This window comes from Podarcis liolepis (genome assembly GCF_965112155.1).
Source record: "Podarcis liolepis genome assembly, chromosome: 1".
NCBI classification, from domain to species: Eukaryota; Metazoa; Chordata; class Lepidosauria; order Squamata; family Lacertidae; genus Podarcis; species Podarcis liolepis.
In genome coordinates, this window is record NC_139554.1 from 114,203,795 (window position 1) to 114,223,069 (window position 19,275).

General features: G+C 42.5%; 1 protein-coding gene and 1 long non-coding RNA gene across 3 annotated transcripts; one reads left to right on the top strand and one right to left on the bottom strand.

Moving 5' to 3' along the window:
• Positions 1-771: 771 nt before the first annotated feature.
• Positions 772-13,914, bottom strand: LOC310704319. Of its 2 annotated transcripts, none has more exons than XR_014524716.1 (3): positions 13,025-13,914; positions 9,601-9,731; positions 772-5,459 (listed from the first exon to the last, which is right to left on the bottom strand). It is a non-coding gene; the product is annotated as an uncharacterized lncRNA (long non-coding RNA). The 2 variants fall into 2 exon arrangements; XR_014524717.1 differs by having other exon boundaries at positions 12,381-13,914.
• Positions 13,915-14,287: 373 nt separating this feature from the next.
• Positions 14,288-19,275, top strand: LOC310704255 (cytochrome c, testis-specific). The gene is made up of 3 exons (XM_083497491.1): positions 14,288-14,431; positions 16,079-16,253; positions 18,968-19,275. Exons 2-3 carry the CDS (start codon positions 16,085-16,087, stop codon positions 19,114-19,116), a joined length of 318 nt encoding a protein of 105 aa, XP_083353617.1. The 5' UTR covers positions 14,288-14,431; positions 16,079-16,084; the 3' UTR covers positions 19,117-19,275.

A 19,275-nucleotide genomic window follows, 5' to 3' on the forward strand; every position in this document is an offset into this window, starting at 1 on the left:
GTGCTCATCCTTTGTACTTGGTTAAACAGCTCTGGTGGGAGGCATTTTGACAAAGCAAACACTTCCAAATGACCTGCTTTGCAACAGCATCTTGCATATACAGTTAGTAAGACTATACAGATCTAGAGGATAACACAATTAGAGAGCAGTAATAATTTGATCAGAAGGTCGGCGGTTCGAATCCCTGTGACAGGGTGAGCTCCCGTTGCTTGGTCCCTGCTCCTGCCAACCTAGCAGTTCGAAAGCACGTCAAAGTGCAAGTAGATAAATAGGTATCGCTCCAGCGGGAGGTAAACAGCGTTTCCGTGCACTGCTCTGGTTCACCAGAAGCGGCTTAGTCATGCTGGCCACATGACCCGGAAGCTGTACGCTGGCTCCCTCGGCCAAAAAAGCGAGATGAGCGCCGCAACCCCAGAGTCGGCCACGACTGGACCTAATGGTCAGGGGACCCTTTACCTTAATAATCAAAAAGTGTGCATCATGCAGAAGACTGTAGGGCACTCTTGGCGGGAGATTGTCAGATGACACTGGCAAGGCAACTGCGTCACACATTCTAGAGGGACAGTAAATCAGAGCAGGCCAACCATTATATCTGCCATCTGCATCTGAAATAATTTTCTCATTATGTGTTCAAGGTGGTTTGCCTAGTATATCAAACATATACAGTCGTACCTCGGCTCCCAAACACCTTGGGAGTCAAACGTTTTAGCTCCCGACGATCGAAAACCATAAGTTGTTTCGGAAGCTGAACATCCGACAGCGCTTCTGCGGCTTCCAATTGGCTGCAGTAGCTTCCTGCAGCCAATCAGAAGCTGTGCTTTGGAAGTCGAACATTTTGGAAGTTGAACAGACTTCTGGAAGGGATTCTGTTCGACTTCCAAGGTACAGCTGTACTTGAATACTGAAGGTTCTTCTCCAATTTCACTTATCAGAGTCAGCAACATTCACCTTCACCATACCGGTCTTACATCAGAACTAGCACGCACAAAATGTTGGCTTTGGAAATTCCAGCATTTGAGAATGCAGGATGTTGCCAGTGGCTCCTGGCATGTTCTGGGACATAGCCCAGGGGAAACAGCTGGCGCTGTCATGCCCTTAGGGCTTCTCTTCTTCCTGCACTATTGATTTAGGGTAGTCACGCAAAACTGGAAGTACAGAAACCAAGGACTGTGGGAAATGCAACTTTCTTAGAATTAATGCATACCATTCATTAAGTAATACATGTTCTATGCAAACTGGTTGACATGTTCTGGCTATATAGTTCATGATGGAGATGGGAACGAATGGCAAGGAACCAGCTGACTGATGTTTTAGTGCAGGTGAATTGCAACATGTTCTTGACACAATAGCAGTGCATTTTTGGTTAATTTATTCCGCTTTATCAGTCACTCCACAATGCTTCCCCTATGCTACCACATTATTGCTGATCGGAGGAGCTACAGGGCAATCAATCTGGGTCAAAAAACAACACCACCCCAAAACCTTTGTGGTATGAAATGTCACAGGAAGTTATGAGATATGCAACCAATTGGGAATGAAGCAATATGGTCACCCCAAAACTATTTTGCCAGTACAAATAGTTTGGAAAGCAGGATCACATATGGCTATCCTGATAGCATCATGAGCACAAATAATAATAAATGTGCAATGAAAAAGACATCTGCAGTGGCCCCTAGAAGCAAATCTTGTTGCTCCATACCCAACCTTTCAGCTGTTTCCCCTTCCATGTCTTGCAAACTCCCAGGGAAGAATTTGACATCATTTTGAATTTTGGCTTGCCAGGGAGGTCAGTCTCCGCTCTCCTTCACCTGTGTGCAATTCTAGGGATTCTCCCAGCCCCACTCAGAGCCAAGTGGGGCGGGGGGATGTGCAGGAAAGGGGCGGGCAGGAGGCCCCATTGCACAACTGAAAGTTATTTCACACTGATGCAACTAATTTTTTGACTCTCAATCCCATTTTATTATTCCGTTGGTCCACATATTGTAGTTATGTCAGCCATAGTATTTAGACTTCAGCAATTGGCATATCCCTGAATGTCATTTGCAAGTTAAACTTCATATTACTTATTATTTGCCTAATTTTAGAAAGCAGTGATTACACGATGCCTTAGCCCTGTAAGCTACCCCTGAAAGCACAGGCTATTTAGTGGCAAACAAAAAAAGATCTTATGCTATATGACTTGCATGCCACCGACCTGACAAGCCAATCAAAAGCAATTACATTTCACAGGGTTAGGAGAACAAGACGAGCGAACCCTAACAACAGCTTGTGCAGCTGTCATTAATGCGGCAGAGAATGACAAGTACAAGCAACACACAAGAAGGGGGAAATGCTTAGTAACCCAGTTTTAAAATGCAAGCGTGACAAAGGTTAGTGCAGCTGCAAATGGTGACTTTTTAATCTAAAAAGACATGAAAGTTTGCAGTGAAAACCAGCTGCTTTTTCACCATTTAGTGCAAGTGTAAGATCACGGTCTCATTCAAAATACAGTCATACCTTGGATCCCGAACACCTTGGGAGTTGAATGTCTCAACTCCCAAACAATCGAAAACCGGAAGTGGGTGTTCTGGTTTTTGAACGTCCTTTTGGAAGCCGAACATCCGATGGGGCTTCGGCGGTTTCCAATTGGCTGCAGGCGCTTCCTGCAGCCAATCAGAAGCTGTGCTTTGGAAGTCGAACACACTTCCAGAACAGATTCCGTTTGACTTCTGAGGTACATTAAAATGAACCTTCTGTTCACACACATATACACAGTTACTGTATCAGTACTACTACTACCTTAGAAGCAGATAAGATATTTTGCATGAAATAGGTCCCCATTTCAATGGCCTGGGATCTCTAGATAATGCTGGAAAATACCTCTGTCAAAAACCCTGGAGAGCAACTGCCAGTCAGTGTAGACAATATTTAGCTAGATGAACCAGAGGTGTAACTCAGTAAAAGGCAGCTTCCTATGTTTCCAATATAAATTTACCACCAACAATATGTAAGGAGATTTTCATTGGGCAGATAAAACAGTTGTGGGGGGGAGAGGGGGAGGTTTGAAGGGTTGAGGATGACAAATACAACAGGTTGTTGTTGTTAATACCCCACCCATCTGGCTGGGTTGTCCCAGCCACTCTGGGTGGCTTCCAACATAATATAAAAACATAATATAACACCAGACATTAAAAACTTCCTGATACAGGGCTGCCTTCAGATGTCTTTGAAAGGTTGCATAATTGTTTATCTCCTTGACATCTGCAGGGAGGGCGTTCCACAGGGCGGGTGTGACTGCCGAGAAGGCCTTCTGGCTGGTTCCCCATAACTTCACTTCTCCTCTCCTCCTTCTCTCTGCGTCGGCTCCGGGGGTTTTCCTGGCTCCGGAGATATGCTGGGCAGTTGGCCGGGCGCTCTTGCGCCTGGCTCGATTTGGGTCGTGGGGTGTGTGTGTGTGTGTGAGAGTGGTTCCCCCAGTTGAAGCGCCAGGCATCCCCGGTTCCCCCTTGGGGGCAGTGGCAGTCTCAGCAGCCTGGAGACAGCCTGGTAGTGCAGTTGGCTCTGGCTGGCTTCAGGAGCTGCTTGCTGCCATGGCGCATACCATTTTGCCTCACCGGAAGTCCCCATATGATGTGTCTTGTGCCGTTGAACCCATCACGCAACATTCATTCCCTACTAATAAATCTACAACACTTAAAATATAAATCCGGGGACATTAAATGAAATCTGGGGACGGATTTTGTCCAGGGACAGATTTGTGAATCCAGGGATTGTCCCCGGGAAACGGGGACGTCTGGTAACTATACTCTAAAACGCAAAGGAGACTGGGGCAGGCTGCAAGGCAGAGGTGGGGAAGTGTGCTATTCAGTTGTCACTAAACTACAACTCCCATGAGCCACAGCAAACATGGCCAACGGCCAAGGTGATGGGAGTTGTAGTTCAGCAACATCTGGGAACTGAATGTTCCTCACACCTGCTGTAAGGTCTCTAATTGCTGTTAGTTGAATTACTTTGGAGATCCCAAAGCAGAACAGGGCAGTAAAGACCCACATCAAAGAATCGCAAAGGCCCTAAGAGAGGAGGAGGTTAGCACACTAATGGAACCTAGGTCAGGAGGGATAAGTCCCGATGAATGAGGAAACCAGACTGAAGAGTCAGAGGTAAAGGGAAACTGGGAAAGAGCATAGGCAGAAAAAGGGGGAGTTGCAGAACCACAAGGCCTGAAAATCATATATTGATTTGGAATAAATAGCTAATTTTGGTGCTCCAGGTTTTCAGTAGGCACAACGTTGCAGACTTAGTAGTGAAAACTTTCCACCTTGGTCTCTTGTGTAATATAAGCTACAGAAGCTGTAAACAGATGCACTGAAATAAAGATTAAGAGATTCTTAACCAACAGATGTTCTCCTGAGATTATGACTTCCTGTCTTCAGAACAAGACATGCCAGATATTTAAAGTTATATCCCTTTGCTGACACCCTAGGGTGATTGTTCAATGGAACAGTACATGCCATTCTCTTACGTTAATCCTGGCATAGTTTAAAGCATCCCTAGCTAAGACTCCCTGATCTTGCTAGGTGGTGTGGATTTGTTAATATCAGCTTTAATTGGAATATTTACGCAGTCTAGGTTTGAGAGAGAGATTATATTTTGTTTGCATTTCGATGAGAAACTACCTGATTTGTACTTTCTGAATCAGTATGTTAACCAAAACACAATTAGACTGTGAAATGTACAGTTTTCTGATTCTGGGGTGCAGTTTTCCAACCAAATGATGTACACAAAAATACTTATATCGAAGTCATAAAATGCATAAATTGGTGAAAAGAACGTACAAAAATGCAGTATGTTTTTCGAAATGGCACACAGAAATGTGTACATTTGGAGAAATTCACCCCAAAATGCTAATGAATTTTCATGAGGATTGTTTTGAAAAATGCAAATTGCCACCAGAATGTGGAGAACTGAAATTAAGCTTGCAATGACAAGGAACTGAAAGAAACCGGAATTGACAGATTTGTTCATCCGTAGTGCTGTGGATTAATCAGAGACTGGAATGAATTCAGGAACTGTTATTACTCCACAATTGTATTGTCTAAGCAAATACATACTGCAAAGGACTTGCATTACTAATCCCCCCCCCCCCCAAAAATACTCAATTCTTCTTCCTGCAGAAAAAGAACCACACCACTTGGTGCATCAATAATAATAATAGATAGATAAATGATAGATAGATGATAGATAGATGATAGATAGATAGATGATAGATAGATAGATAGATAGATAGATAGATAGATAGATAGATAGATAAAATATAAAAGGAAACAGAGCAATCTCACATAAACACTTGTCAGAGGAAAGAGGATTAATTGCTAGAAGATCTCCTTAAGGACATACATTTTGGACCTCAATGCTGTTCTTTAGGAGCCAGTGATGAAACATGCAGCATTCCTCTTAACATCTAGGCAGCACCTGGGGCCCTATTACAGATGAGAAAATGATATTGTGTGACCATAAAAACATAGTAAAGCATAAAAATATTAAATCTGGTAGAAGGTGTCTGCTCATCATGAACAATTAGCTTTACACAGACTCTTCAAGAGCCTCTAAAAAGAAAAGGACACATTGCAACAAAGAATAAACACTGTAATTCAGCTTTTAGGCCAGTGATTGTCACAAGATAAATACTATGTATATTTAATGCACAGGATGCCAGTGGACACTGTAAAATGGAAGGTCCTTCCCCCAAAATACACACTTTGAAAACTACTTTCAGCTTCTTTGAATGTGAAATTACAGCTAAAATACAGTGGATTATACTTTGAAGCCCTTGGAGGATGCTGTAAATTGCTTGCGTAAGGCATTATCAATCTTCTTTAACCTCAGCATCTGACAAGAAAGAATCACTGTCCCTGAAAACAGATTTCTTTTAAGCACCACGCTCAGCTGCAGTTATTAACTCTTAGAATGGGGTACAGTTTTCAGGTTTCTGTTTTATAACAATGGTGTTTTTATGTAGATTTATGGAAAATACTGGGAATAACCTCTTGCGAGGAATTTCAGATGCGATGTGCAAAGCCATACTTCAGAGTAGTCCTATGAAATTAATGGGCATGGCTCAATTAAGCCCACTGATTTCAGTGGATCTGCTCCAAGTATGAGTAAGGCTGTGTACGCTCCATACATTTGAAGCACATGATTTCCCCCAGAGAATCCCGGAAACTGCCATTTACCCTTACAGAGCTACAATTCCCAACAGCCTTAACAAACTACAACTCCCAGGATTCCTTGGGGGACGTCATGTGCTTTAAATGTATGGGGTGCATGTGATCTTAGTTGGGTCCTCACACATTGCATCACATGGTTAGGGGGACACCTTGTATGTTATTTCTTTTATTCCAGCAAAAGAGACAAAAGTTTGTTTTTTTAATAGGCAGCGGAACTGTCTCTGATGACTGACAAACAGTGCAGCTAAACAGCTAAGCTTCTCCCCTCAGGGATTATATCCATGTTCATTTGGAGCTACAGTTGTACCTTGGAAGTCAAACGGAATCAGTTCTGGAAGTTCCAAAACGTTCAGAAACCAAGGTGCAGCTTCCAATTGGCTGCAGGAAGCTCCTGCAGCCAATTGGAAGCTGCGTAAGCTGCATTGAACTTTTGGGTTCCAAAGAGCATTTGCAAACCGGAACACTCACTTCCAGATTTGCGGCGTTCAGGAGCCAAAATGTTCAACTCACAAGGCGTTCCAGAACCAAGGTATAACTGTAGTTCCTTGCTACCTCACCAAAGACTAAGTTGAGTAATAATGGACAACAAAGTGATGCCCTCTTATAGATCAGTAATTGGTTGAGAAACAGGAAACGGAGAGCAGGAATAAATGGATACTTCTCCCAACGGAGGAACATAGAACTTCCCAGCTGTGGCAGACTTTGGGCTCTCAGATTTTAGCGGCACCCTGTGTGATGCTAAAATTTGCAACAAACTCCCGTCTACCACTCATGCTCTATTCGGCTGCACCAGTCAGGCTACCCTAAAACCGCCACTGCATCCAAGGATCAGTATGGAGGCCTTTGCTTTTTAACTTGTTCACAAATGATTTGACAGTCAGGAAGCCAAGTTTGGCAATGATACCACACCAGTCAGGTTTGTTAAAACAAGGGATTGCGATGAGTTTCAAAAGGCTCTCTTCCAGCCTGGTGGATGGGCAATAAAATGGCAAATTGCAATGTATTTAACGTGTAAAATGATGCACACCGGGGCCAGTAATCTTAATTTCACCTAGACAAATCATGGGGTTTGAACTGAAAGTGACTGACCAGGAATGAGACCTTGGGGGTCATCATGGGTAGCTCAATGGTAATGTCAGCCCAACATGCAGCAGCTGTGGAAAAGGTGAATTCCATGCTACAAATAGTTAGGAAAGGAATTGAAAATAAAACTGCTTACGTCGTAATGGCATTATACGAATCTGAGGTTTCATGTACCATATTTTTCGCTCCATAAGACACACCTTTTCTCTCCTAATAAGTAAGGGGAAATGTCTGTGCGTCTTATGGAGCGAATGTGTGGTCAATCGCTGGCTCCCTTTCCAGCCCCGGCCCATTGCCCAGGCCTCCATTGTTGAATGTTCTGCAGATAGAGGCTGTTTTTTCCCCAGTGACATGTGACTGACTGATTAGATTATCTTTCTGGAAACTGTAGAAATGGCTGCAGAACTGTGAGTTAAACCCCATAAAAACAGAATATTTTCCCTTTGCAAAGTAAGCTCAACAACTTTGAGCTGATCCTGAAAAGAAGGGACTTTTTCCCTTTGCAAAAGAAGCTGCACAACTGTGAGGTGATCCTCAAAAAAAACAGGGTTTTTCGCCTTTGCAAAAGAAGCCACACAACTTTGAGCTGATCCTCAAAAAAATGGGGTTTTTCCCCTTTGCAAAAGAAGCTGCAAAACTGTGGGCTGATTCCCCCCAAAAACCAGGGCTTTCCCCCTTTCCTCCTCTAAAAACTAGGTGCGTCTTATGGTCAGGTGCGTCTTATAGAGAGAAAAATGTGGTGATTGGAATACTGTGCATGGTTGTGGTTGCCTCAACTACAAAAGGATACTGTAGAGGTGGAAAAGGTTCACTGAAGGGCAACCAAAACGTTCAAGGGGGTGGAACAGCTCCCTACGAGGCAAGTGCAGACTGCATTTTCCTCTCTGTCTCGCTGAGTAAGTTCTGATTGCTCAGCAAGGGGTTGGGGCAATCTGCCCTACGAAGAAAAGTTGGGGAACTTTTTAGTTTAGAGAAAAGGTCGGGGGATACAGAGTGTATAAGTATGGAGAAAGGAGACAGAGAACAGTCATCCAAAGAAGCTGAATGTTGAAAGGTTGAAGACAAAAGTTTGCATAGTAAACTATAGAATTCACTTCCATCAGAGGTAGTGATGGATGCCTTTAAAAGAAGGATAAACAAATCCAAGGCTTAAAGGGTCATCAATGGCTTTGTTTTACATCCACTGCTGGAGGCAATATGCCTCTAAATATCAGAACAGCAAGTCAGGAGAGGGCTGTTTTCCTCATGTCCTGCTTGTGGGCTTCTCCATGGGCATGTGGTTAGCAACTGTGACAACAGACTGTTGGACTAGATGGGCCTTGACCTAATCCAGATGGCTACTCTTACGCTTGCATGTACAATTAAATGTTTAAGGAATCCTTCTGTCCAGAAAAAGGAGTATTATTGAAATGTGCAAAGGCCGACTCTCATGGAGGGAGGCTGAAATGTGACGGCTTCCCAGCAGTGTTCTCTGAGAGGCTGTGGACAGGAGGAAAGAGCAAGGCTGCTGCTGCAGCAATTGACACAGAAGGAAACAGCTGCGATAACAGATGTCAACCATTGTGTGCTTTGGCATGCCTGTTCTTACAGTGCTCCCTTACGTTACTACGTTTGTTCTGGACCAGCGTCTCTAAACATGTCTGTCAAATGCTCTTTGTGTCCAGGAAATAAGTCCTGGAAGAAAAATATCTGACCGTAGGAGATATTTTGTTTGTTCCACTGTGCTAGGGGAGCACAGTGATCCTGGCTCACAGCTCAGTTCTGCCAGAGGACAGACTGCTGTGATTACAGTGGTACCTCGGGTTAAGTACTTAATTCGTTCCAGAGGTCCGTTCTTAACCTGAAACTGTTCTTAACCTGAAGCACCACTTTAGCTAATGGGGCCTCCTGCTGCTGCCACGCTGCCGGAGCACGATTTCTGTTCTCATCCTGAAGCAAAGTTCTTAATCCGAGGTACTATTTCTGGGTTAGCGGAGTTTGTAACCTGAAGCGTATGTAACCTGAGGTACCACTGTACTGAGAATGCTCTGCTCTCATCAATTCCCCTTTTACATTTTGGCCGCACCCGGTTTGGCCGCATCTATATTGAGATGTTCCCTCCTCCCACCCATTGCCACCATTGGTTGACCTTGTGTCTTGTGCTCATAAAGCACTCTGGTCACTGAAGGCAATTCTGAGGGTTTGTGTGTGCAGTGGAGTCACTTTGTGAGCTTGGATAATTCATGACACACTGTAGTTTTGTCATAAAAAACCAGCCCCCTTGACCTATTTTGAGTCCTTAATCTTCTTAATGTATGTACTACTTACTTACCAAGATGGGTTCAAAGATACTTATATGCTCTATTTTCCCTTTCATTGTCCACCTTTTTCCTTTCTTTTATTTACTTGGACGGCATCCCTTCATCTCTTGCACATTTTGTTGCTCATCACTGCCGCCTTATCCTATTTAGTCAAGAAATTGCATAATCATAATTAGCTTAACACCTCCTAAAACAGGAACTGAAAAAGGTTCTGAGGGAAAGTTATTAAAGGCTTAAAACCCACATTGCAGTTTAAAATTAGAATTGTTCTATTTGGGAACAGTCTGAGTAACCCAATTCTGAATAAAATGTGGAAAACAGAGGAAGAAGAGCATCAGCCTGTGATAAGCAGCACGTAAATTTGTAGTCTGCCCAGAAGTAAACCTATTTGTCCAGAAGTAGATTTCACCTAAGACTTCTGCCACAAAAGAAACTCAAAGTTCATATCAGTATATCTACACGTACGTGTGTGGCAAAATATAGCATAAACGACCTGCAAAAAATGTTGGATTTTCCAAAATACAATTGTTAATTTGCCCTGTTGAAGTACACATTGTATATTAAGATCCTGGACACCAGTGACCTCTGCTGGATTGTAACAGAGCTTTGCACAGTAAGGGATGAAATTGTTCTGCTCTCTTTCAAAATATTATTTGCATTTTTCCATCGCCTCGTAATACGTGTTCTCTAGTGACATATAACAAACAGGGTGTGGGTGGGTGGTTGTACGTTATATGTATATATAAAAAATATGGAGGGCAATATGAAACAAATACAATATTTTAAAAATCCCACAGAAAACAGTAAGAGCAGAACAAGCTGTGTGAAACAACCTACTAATAAAAGAGCTGAGAAGGGCTAAAACCCAACCACCCAGCATTAAAATATGTTATAAGGGAGAACAAAAAGCCTTTGTCCAGTGCAGAAGAACCACGATTATTGGATGCTACAATGCTAACATCACTGGCCTGTGTAAAACAAGCCAAGACAATTTACAAGATAATGTACTATTTTTTTTTCATTCCAAATACACGTTGCCACCATTTTGCAGAGGGCCTTCTCGGTAGTTGCACCAGCCTTCCCATCAGATGCCAAGGAAATAAACAACTACTGTATTTGACTTTTAGAAGACATCTGAAGGCAACCTTGTTTAGGGAAGTTTTTAAAGTTTGATGTCTTATCATATTTTTAATATTCTTTTTGGAGCTGCCCAGAATGGCTGGAGCAACCCAGTCAAATGGGTGCAATACAAATAATAAAATTATTATTATTATTATTATTATTATTAGGTGGTGACACATGTCAATAATAACTTCCATACACACTTTATTGGAAACTAGCAAGTTAACAACACAGAACTCAGCTTGCATATAATCTGAAGAGATTTTACTTTAGAATCATTGGGTGGTACACAACTAAGTCATACTCAGAGCAGACCCACTGAAACTAATAAAACTTATATGACTTTAGCCCATTGATTTCAATGAGTCTACTCCAAGAGTGAGAAACCCTTTTCAGATTGAGGGCTGCATTCCTTTCTGGGCAACCTTCTGAGGGCCATAGGCCAATAGGGCAAGAGGCAAAAGTGGGCAGAGCATCGAATGTAAACTTTATCTTTGTATACCCTCTAACATTTCTCCAATGAAAATAGGGACATTACACATTATGAAAAACTTCCCTATACAGGGCTGCCTTCAGATGTCTTCTAAAGGTTATATAGTTATTTATCTCCTTAGTTTGGGGGTCATATAACTCCATATCCTTCAACATTTATCTGGTGAAAACAGGGACATCCTAAGGAAAAGCTAGACATTCCAGGATCAAATCAGAAACCTTCTGTAAATCGGGGACTGTCCCTGGAAAATAGGGACACTTGCAGGATCTGTCTTTGTACAGCAGGTGTCAGGGACTGGGCAGAGGAGGAATGGTGGAGACTGCCTCCCCAGCCTGACCCTTCCAGAGAAGAAGACAATTCAGAATTACAACAGGCGTTTGAGGGAGATCACAGCTCAGAAGCAGATGAGGGGGAAAGCTGGGAAATAATGGGAGAGGAGGAGGAAGAAGAAGCAGCACCAGAGGGGCAACAGCTGATGGACACGGTGTCTTTAGAAAGCATTCCAGCCCCCCAGCACCCAGAACCCGGCGAGCATTGAAAGTAGGAGAGCAAAGAGCTCAAAGGCAGAGGGCACTTTTCGGCACCTATAGCAATGACACATGAGAGAGGTAGGGGGTGGGGACTCACTCAGGGCAACACCGTTATTCCAAGAGGTTGCATTTCTAAGCCTCTCTCTGTGAATATTGAATGAAAAACGGTTGGTAAGGCCTTTTCCTTGTCTTATCTGTTCCTGGCAACCTGTCGTGGGGGTTGGATCCTCTGCAGCCTGACAGCAGGATAGTTTCTATAGATTCACACACCCCTCTCCATCCTCCATCTAACAATGAAGAGGCATTATCAGAGTTCAAGGACACATTCTAGTCACAAACACACACAAAGAGACTACAAACTTGGCCAGTAAGGAGTGGGGCCTGGGTAGAGTTCTAAGGGGCCTGGAGGGCCACATTTGGCACTTGGGCCTAAGGTGGTCCCCTCCTAGTCTGATTTGCACATGACTAATGTTGGAATGAAACTATGGGTGATAGCTAATTTGGCCTAAATCACATAGCTCCCTGCATTCTGAGTTTACTTCTGTGCCCCTTTTCATTTCATTTCCCACTCATTTTTTATCCTTCCTAGAGAATTAAGAACTGGAGGCATTACATCACTGGATAGTTCTCACATTTTAATACTCACATTCTTTCAAATAACTCAAGATCACAGGGGTCCCGCCATTACCCTCACAATCTGTGGTAGTGTCAGCTAAGTGACTTGTCCAAGGTTCCCATTACCAAGGGTAGTTGTGAAGTTTATCACTGGCCATTGGCTGATGGACATTGTAGTTCAGAAACATCTGGAGGGCCACAGGTTAGCCACCCCTGTCTTATGTATTAGAGAAGCCAGGTTTAATTAAAATTAGTCTCTTTTTTGATTAATTGTGGCTTGAATTGAAAGGTTAAGGAGAAAGGGCAGCTTGTGAACTGAATTGATCATTATAGCTACCATGCTGGAGTAAAGATAGCATGAGACCTTAAGTACAGAAGAATAAAGCTTCAGTGCTTTTATTTCATGGATAATGTAACAGCGTGGAGATAAATTTTCATTTACATATGGTCCTAAATAGATGCAAAATGCAGAAACTTCCCATTTTCACAAGACTTTTATCTTATTTTGTGTAAGTGACACTCACTGATGCTGTGTAGGTAGCAAGACTTAAGGAGATGCCAGCAACTTGTTCTAAGCAGGGTTTGCAGATTAAAAACTTTGCCTTTTAAAGAAGGAAGCCCTCCCCCCCCAAAAAATATATATATATATACAGAAATAAAGGTCTAGATCTCCACCTTAAGTTTTCAGAAACACCTGATGAAATGATTGAATCCAGTTTCCAAGACATAGACCTTTGAGGCTTGTCTGTGTAGGAGAGCAGGGGACTCAGCAGCTATGTAGAGAAAAGCAAGCCTGATCCAATTTCACACTTGCTGCCTTGTAGAACATTTCCTCTTGTCTAACAACACATTTGTTATGTACTGAGTTGAATAGGATCCAAAATGCAGCAGTCTGATTGGTCCTATAACAATAGGATCCAGAATGCAGCAGCCACCCAATCCAGCTCCAGGTGGAAGTGAATCAGCAACCTGATTGGCCTACAGGAGAATCCCGGAATTAGCCAATCACGTGTAAGTAATCATTGTGTAAGTAATCATTGTGTAAGTAATGTATATAAAGCAGACATTCTGGGGGAACTTCCATTCCTTCTCACCACTGTGAGCTGAATAAAGTGCATTAAATCCACTCCCGACTCCGAGCATATTTCACATTGAATCGTTTTTGTCTTGGGAGTACTACAGCAAGTTCCGTTATTTGACAAGGGGCAGGAAAGTTAACGACGGAGGTATTGCTTCAGGGGCTTAAGAGGTCGGCAACAAGTGTAGACCTTTCCTCGCTTCCATGGCCAGACAAGCCTGCGAGCTGAGGGCAGCCTTGAGGAAAGTCCTCTTGCTGTGCTAGTCCAGCGAGATAATCTGGCTCTCAAAGAGCTGTCTCCCGGCAGACACATCTCTGCCCGTCCCCACAAGCAAGCGACTGTCGCCTGAGGGTGGGAATTCGCGTTTATTTCACGCCAGGGACAAACGGCTGCCGTCGCTTCCAATATCGGAGGCGACCAGACATCGCTGCCGCCATCTTCGACGGAAACCGGAAGCTCGGCCTCGAGCTGTCACGTCTGCTCTCCTTCAACATCCGCATCTCGGTGGTGCCGCTCACGGCGCAGGGAACTCGAACGCACCACAGCGCCCCCTCGCGTGAGGAGGCGATAAAGCCCCTACTCTCGCGAGTGTCAAACAAACAGAAACGGTCTCCGCGCATTTTAACCGTAACACCAAGGGGCGGGGAGGACAGCAGAGAAAGGAGCTGCTATTGGCTACGGCGAGAGCCAATAACTGGGCTCCGTCTCCCGCCGCCGACTGTTGAACGCGCGCCGGCTCATTTTTTCTCCTACAGGCGGGAAGTCTTGGCCGAAGCAGAACGGCCCCGCCCCCGACAGAAGGCACCAATCGCTGCCCAGAACGTCCGCCGACGGTGGCTTGTGATTGGTCGGCTTTATTGTGACACGTTAAAAACCTTTATCCGCCTTGGCGGCGTCTGTCGCCAGATGCGCGATCGACTTGTGACAGTCGCGCGACGCGGTGAAAACTGGCTTGTTAGCGGGGAGGGGGAGGGGCTGGGCCCTGTCGTAGTCTGGACTGAAGGTAGGCAGTGGTAGAAAGAAATACAGGGAACGGGGAGAAACCCCGCTCTCCTTCTTTCATTTTATTCTTGTTGTAAAGTGCCTAGTCCTCAAGAACGTTTCGTTATTCGGTTTATATCGCGCCCATTTCTTCCAGCAGTCCGCTTTGAGCAGATATTTATATCATGCTTATTCCACACGTATGTGCGTGTGTGATATCTAGATAGATATAGATATCTATATCTAGATATAAATAGGTATAGATATCTATATCTAGATATAGATCTCTAGATATAGATAGATATAGATCTCTAGGTATAGATAGAAAGGTATATCTTAATAACTGGTAGAGAAGGGAGGAAGAAAACTGAACACATAAAACACAGTATATTACATTAAGTGCAGCATTAAATATATTGTATTTAAAAACAATGTCAAATACAGAAACAGTGGGAAATATAAAATCATTGTATTAGAATGGGTTTTTAAAAAACAAAAAACCCCACCATAAAGTGTTCATAGTTTTTTGCCACACAGAAACTTGCTACCTTGGCAGGAATCTCAGGGGAGAGACCCTGCTCCCCTACTTTTATTTTATTCTTATTGTAAAGCATCTAATCCTCCATAATATTTTGTTATCCAGTTTATATCGCACCCATTCAGTCAGCTTTGAGCAGATACCGTATGTATATCCACATGAGAGAGAGTGCATTTATTTATTTACACCTGCACACCCATTTATTTCTTTTCCAATAAATATTAGGTTGGGTGGCTATAAACGTTTCACCCTCTTGTTTAAAAGCTTAATTCTTCTGTTCCACTTGAGGCATAGGTATAGAGCTCCCCCACTCCACAGAGCACCTACTTCTATAATTCCCTGTATATGGGCCATGTGCTGGGACTAGCAATCTTTCATAGGCAACCCACTGAGCATTGCTTCCATGGATAAACATGTCAGATCTTCATGGATCCTCATGATTTCTCAGTAGAGCTTCCCAAAGCCAGCATCATTTTCCAAATCACCTGTTATTTTTATGGTGCACTCACGGCATGGGCGATGGTTCAATGGTCCATGTGCAGAAATAATAGGTTAGAAGCAGATGAGTCGACTGCTGGGTCCTTTTTTGTCTTGCCCCCTTCCATCAAACCTCAGCTATCATATAAACCAGTGACAGCATATAAATGAGTGACTGCATATAAACCAGTGATGTACAGCTTTTAAAATTCACAGTAAGCAGATGTCCATTGTAAACATGCCATAAGCAAAGAAAAGAACATTGGCAAATGCTTCTGTCTAAAAACCAGGAGAGCAATCTATGCTGTCCATATTTATTAAGAGGTAAATCTCTCCCCACTCTATATGTTTAGGTAAGTGATCTCAAGACTAGCCTGTGGGCACAATCTTGTGTACACACTTACTTGGAAGTATATCTCACAGAGGTCTGTAGGATATCCTTATGAGTTAATAAGTGTAGGATCAAATTGTTAGCTTTCTATTAAACAATAGTACTTCCAGTGTTCCCTTTACACTACTATCACCACAAAATAATGTTTTCCTTTGCTTTCTTCCTTTCAAATATAAACATGCATTGAGAAACAAGTGTGCTAAAAAAGAGGGAACCATTTCAAACACATCGTAGTTTTATTTTTCCACATTTCTTTTTCATAGATTGCCATGGGTGATTTTGAAAAGGGTAAAAAGATCTTTGTTCAAAAATGTTCTCAGTGTCATACAGCTGAAAAAGGTGGAAAGCACAAGACTGGCCCAAATCTTTGGGGTCTCTTTGGCCGAAAAACCGGACAAGCTGCAGGATTTTCTTATTCAGACGCAAACAAGAATAAAGGTAAAAAAGGGGGGGAATCGGATAATCAGTTGCATCATGACAGTATCGCTGAATAAACACGATCCAAAGTTAGAGAAGGGGAAAACTTCACTGGGAGATTACTTTTCAACTCTTAGAAATACATTCTGAAAATATTCTTCTGGTTTTATATAAAGAATATAAATTTGAACCTCTGGTTTGGATTTAACAACTTGTGCATTGCAAGTTTTATGGTCCAGTCATTGCATGGATTTGCATGGGATCAATCTCACAGAGCCCCTAATGCGCCAGAACCACTGCACCAGAGCATGAGCTGCATTACTGTCCCTTGTTTGGTACCAGTGGGGATGGAGGCAGGACTAATGATGGCCCTGGCTCTATGCAGCATCCTAAGGCTGATTTGAGATGGCCAGGAGCCAGATTGGCACTGCAGGCGTTTCTTTGTTTTTAATAGGTTTGCAGAGACTTTCTGGTGGCAAATGCTATTTGCTGTGTTAATGATAGACTACAGAATAGGCCCATTGTTTTCAGTGGGTCAGCTCTGGGAATAACTTAGCTGCATACAATCTATATTGTTATTTATTACATTTATATGCTCCCTTTCCTCCAAGCAGTTCATGCTGGTGTGCATGGTTCATGCCCCTATTTATCCACCGAACTTCCCTGGTATGGGTGAGATAGGATAACTGGCCCAGTGAATTTCATGGCTGAGCCGTGGTCTATCAATTTCTAGTCTAACACTAACCACTACATCACTCTCTCTGTGACAGCTTAAAGCAAATGCATTAGACTGCTAGTATCCTTGGATTTTCAATTAATTTTATCATTCTGATAAGGCCAACTGCAGGCTGGCCATGCGCCTTCTGAAACTGCCTGACTTGCCCATCTCCTCTTGAATTTCTTCTAACAGCCATCAGATTTTGTATGCTTATAGCTATAGACACCAGGTTTTGTTTTGGCAGTCAGAGGCTAGGATGCACATGCTTACTGCCAGCTGCTTGGACATGGCTTTTATTTAGACACCCCAGCTTATTTTCTAGCATGCCTTTAGGACTGGCTTGCCTCTGATAATTCACTGCAAGTGCGCATGCATATTTCCACATTTTGGGGAGAGGAATGGAGGGCCTGTGTTTTACAGATACGCTTGAGCTTCTGTTCTAAGCATACTTACTTGGAAGAATGTTCCAAGGAAATCAGCTAAGTGTGGCTCAGAGGGTATGCAATTATATAGTTTATGTTTATTTGAAATTAATTACTAAATGTGTATCATGCACCTTTAACTGTGATAGGTCTCAAGGCACCAACTAAAATAGGAAGGTTTTTTTTAAAACCTTCAAAACAGCAGCTTAACCTGTTGATCAAATGTGAGAAAACCTGAAGTTATCAAAGGCATATCTAAGTGAATCTCTCTACTGATATATGTTAGAGACCTCTTTGTCTTATCCATTACTGAGGCATGATGGTTTGAAACAAGACAATGAGAGATACTGACTTCTTAGTGGCTACTCCCAGATTGTAAAAATTATGACCTTGTGAGATCCATTTGGCCTTCTCTCTTACTGTTCTCCCCCTCCCCCCCTTTTTTCTTACTGGATTATTTTTATGTGATGGATCTTCATTTATAACATTTTTATCTATCAAGCCTTTTCCCATTTTTAACATGCTTATTTTACTTATATGAGGTGGTGGTGTTGTTCTTGATTGTGTTAAGTCACCCTGAGCAGTAGGATTATACTGGAAGGGCAACAAATTAGTTTTCAAATAAATTAAAAGGGTAATTGAAAAGCCTGGAAAATAAGAATGCTTTTCACCTGATGCCTAACTGGCAGCAGTGTAGGCACCACAGGAGCACATTTCAAAGGTGAGTCACCAGTTAAAAGGATTTCTTCCCAGTTAACCTTCCACCAAACTACAGAAGGTAGGGGCACACAGAGGAGAGCCTCAGGTGACTATTTCCACTGAACAGGTGGACTGCTGTGGAAGGCTGCAGTGCAACTTACCCATGGCAAGGTGGCACAAGCAAAAGAATAGAGGGGGCATTAGAATAAGAATAGGGTAGCCCCAGTGTTGCAACCAGTAATCTGCTCTGACTATAGAAAAACAATAACAGACCATTGGACTTTTGATAAGGGCACTTCAGCATCTCATTGGACAATGTGCAACCCCAGCTTTCATTACATTTTTCTGTATTTAAAAGATTGAGATGACACAAATTTTCAGGAAAAATCAACTGAAAGACTTGCCGAAGTATGTGGAATTTCAATAACCTGTTGGTTTTCAACCTTGGTTGTTTAACTTCCATCTAGTTTCAGAAAATAATTTTTAATATCAAGAAGATAATGATTTGGAAGGTTTTTATTTTGGCTTTTAAATGTGATTATGTTAGAAGAAGCTACCTTGTTCAAAGTGACAACTTGTCTCTAGGACATCTAGAGATCCTCTACTACTTCATGAATCCAAGTTTGATTATTAAAAAGCGAGTCAAAAGTAAATAGAATGCCAGATACATGCTAAGTATTAAATGTGTGCAAACAGTAATGAAAACTGGCTTTTGTTTGACATTCTTTCTAATCCTTTTTTTAACCTTTGGAATTAAGAACATAAGATGTTCAAGAACATTTTCCTTTATATGTGTTCCAATAAATTTTGAAATCTCTCACAGTAAAGGTGACACCAATTGGTGAAACAGTCATGGGATTAGAAATTGGTATTTCAACACTTTCTAAATTTTCCAGGTATTGTCTGGAGTGAAAACACACTGATGGAATATTTGGAGGATCCTAAGAAATACATTCCTGGGACGAAAATGATTTTTGCTGGCATTAAAAAGAGTAATGAAAGGGCAGATCTCATTGCATACTTGAAAAAAGCAACCTCTTCATAAAACATTGCAGCCTCTGTGATGTCCAGATAATTCCCAGTTGGCACCACTCTTGTGTTACATCTGATGTTTATTGTCCTAGCATTTGCTCTTTAAGACATTACCTTCAAAAGGGCAAATAAAAGTTGGTATTTTCAGGTGCTCAGTCTCCTAAGAAAACAA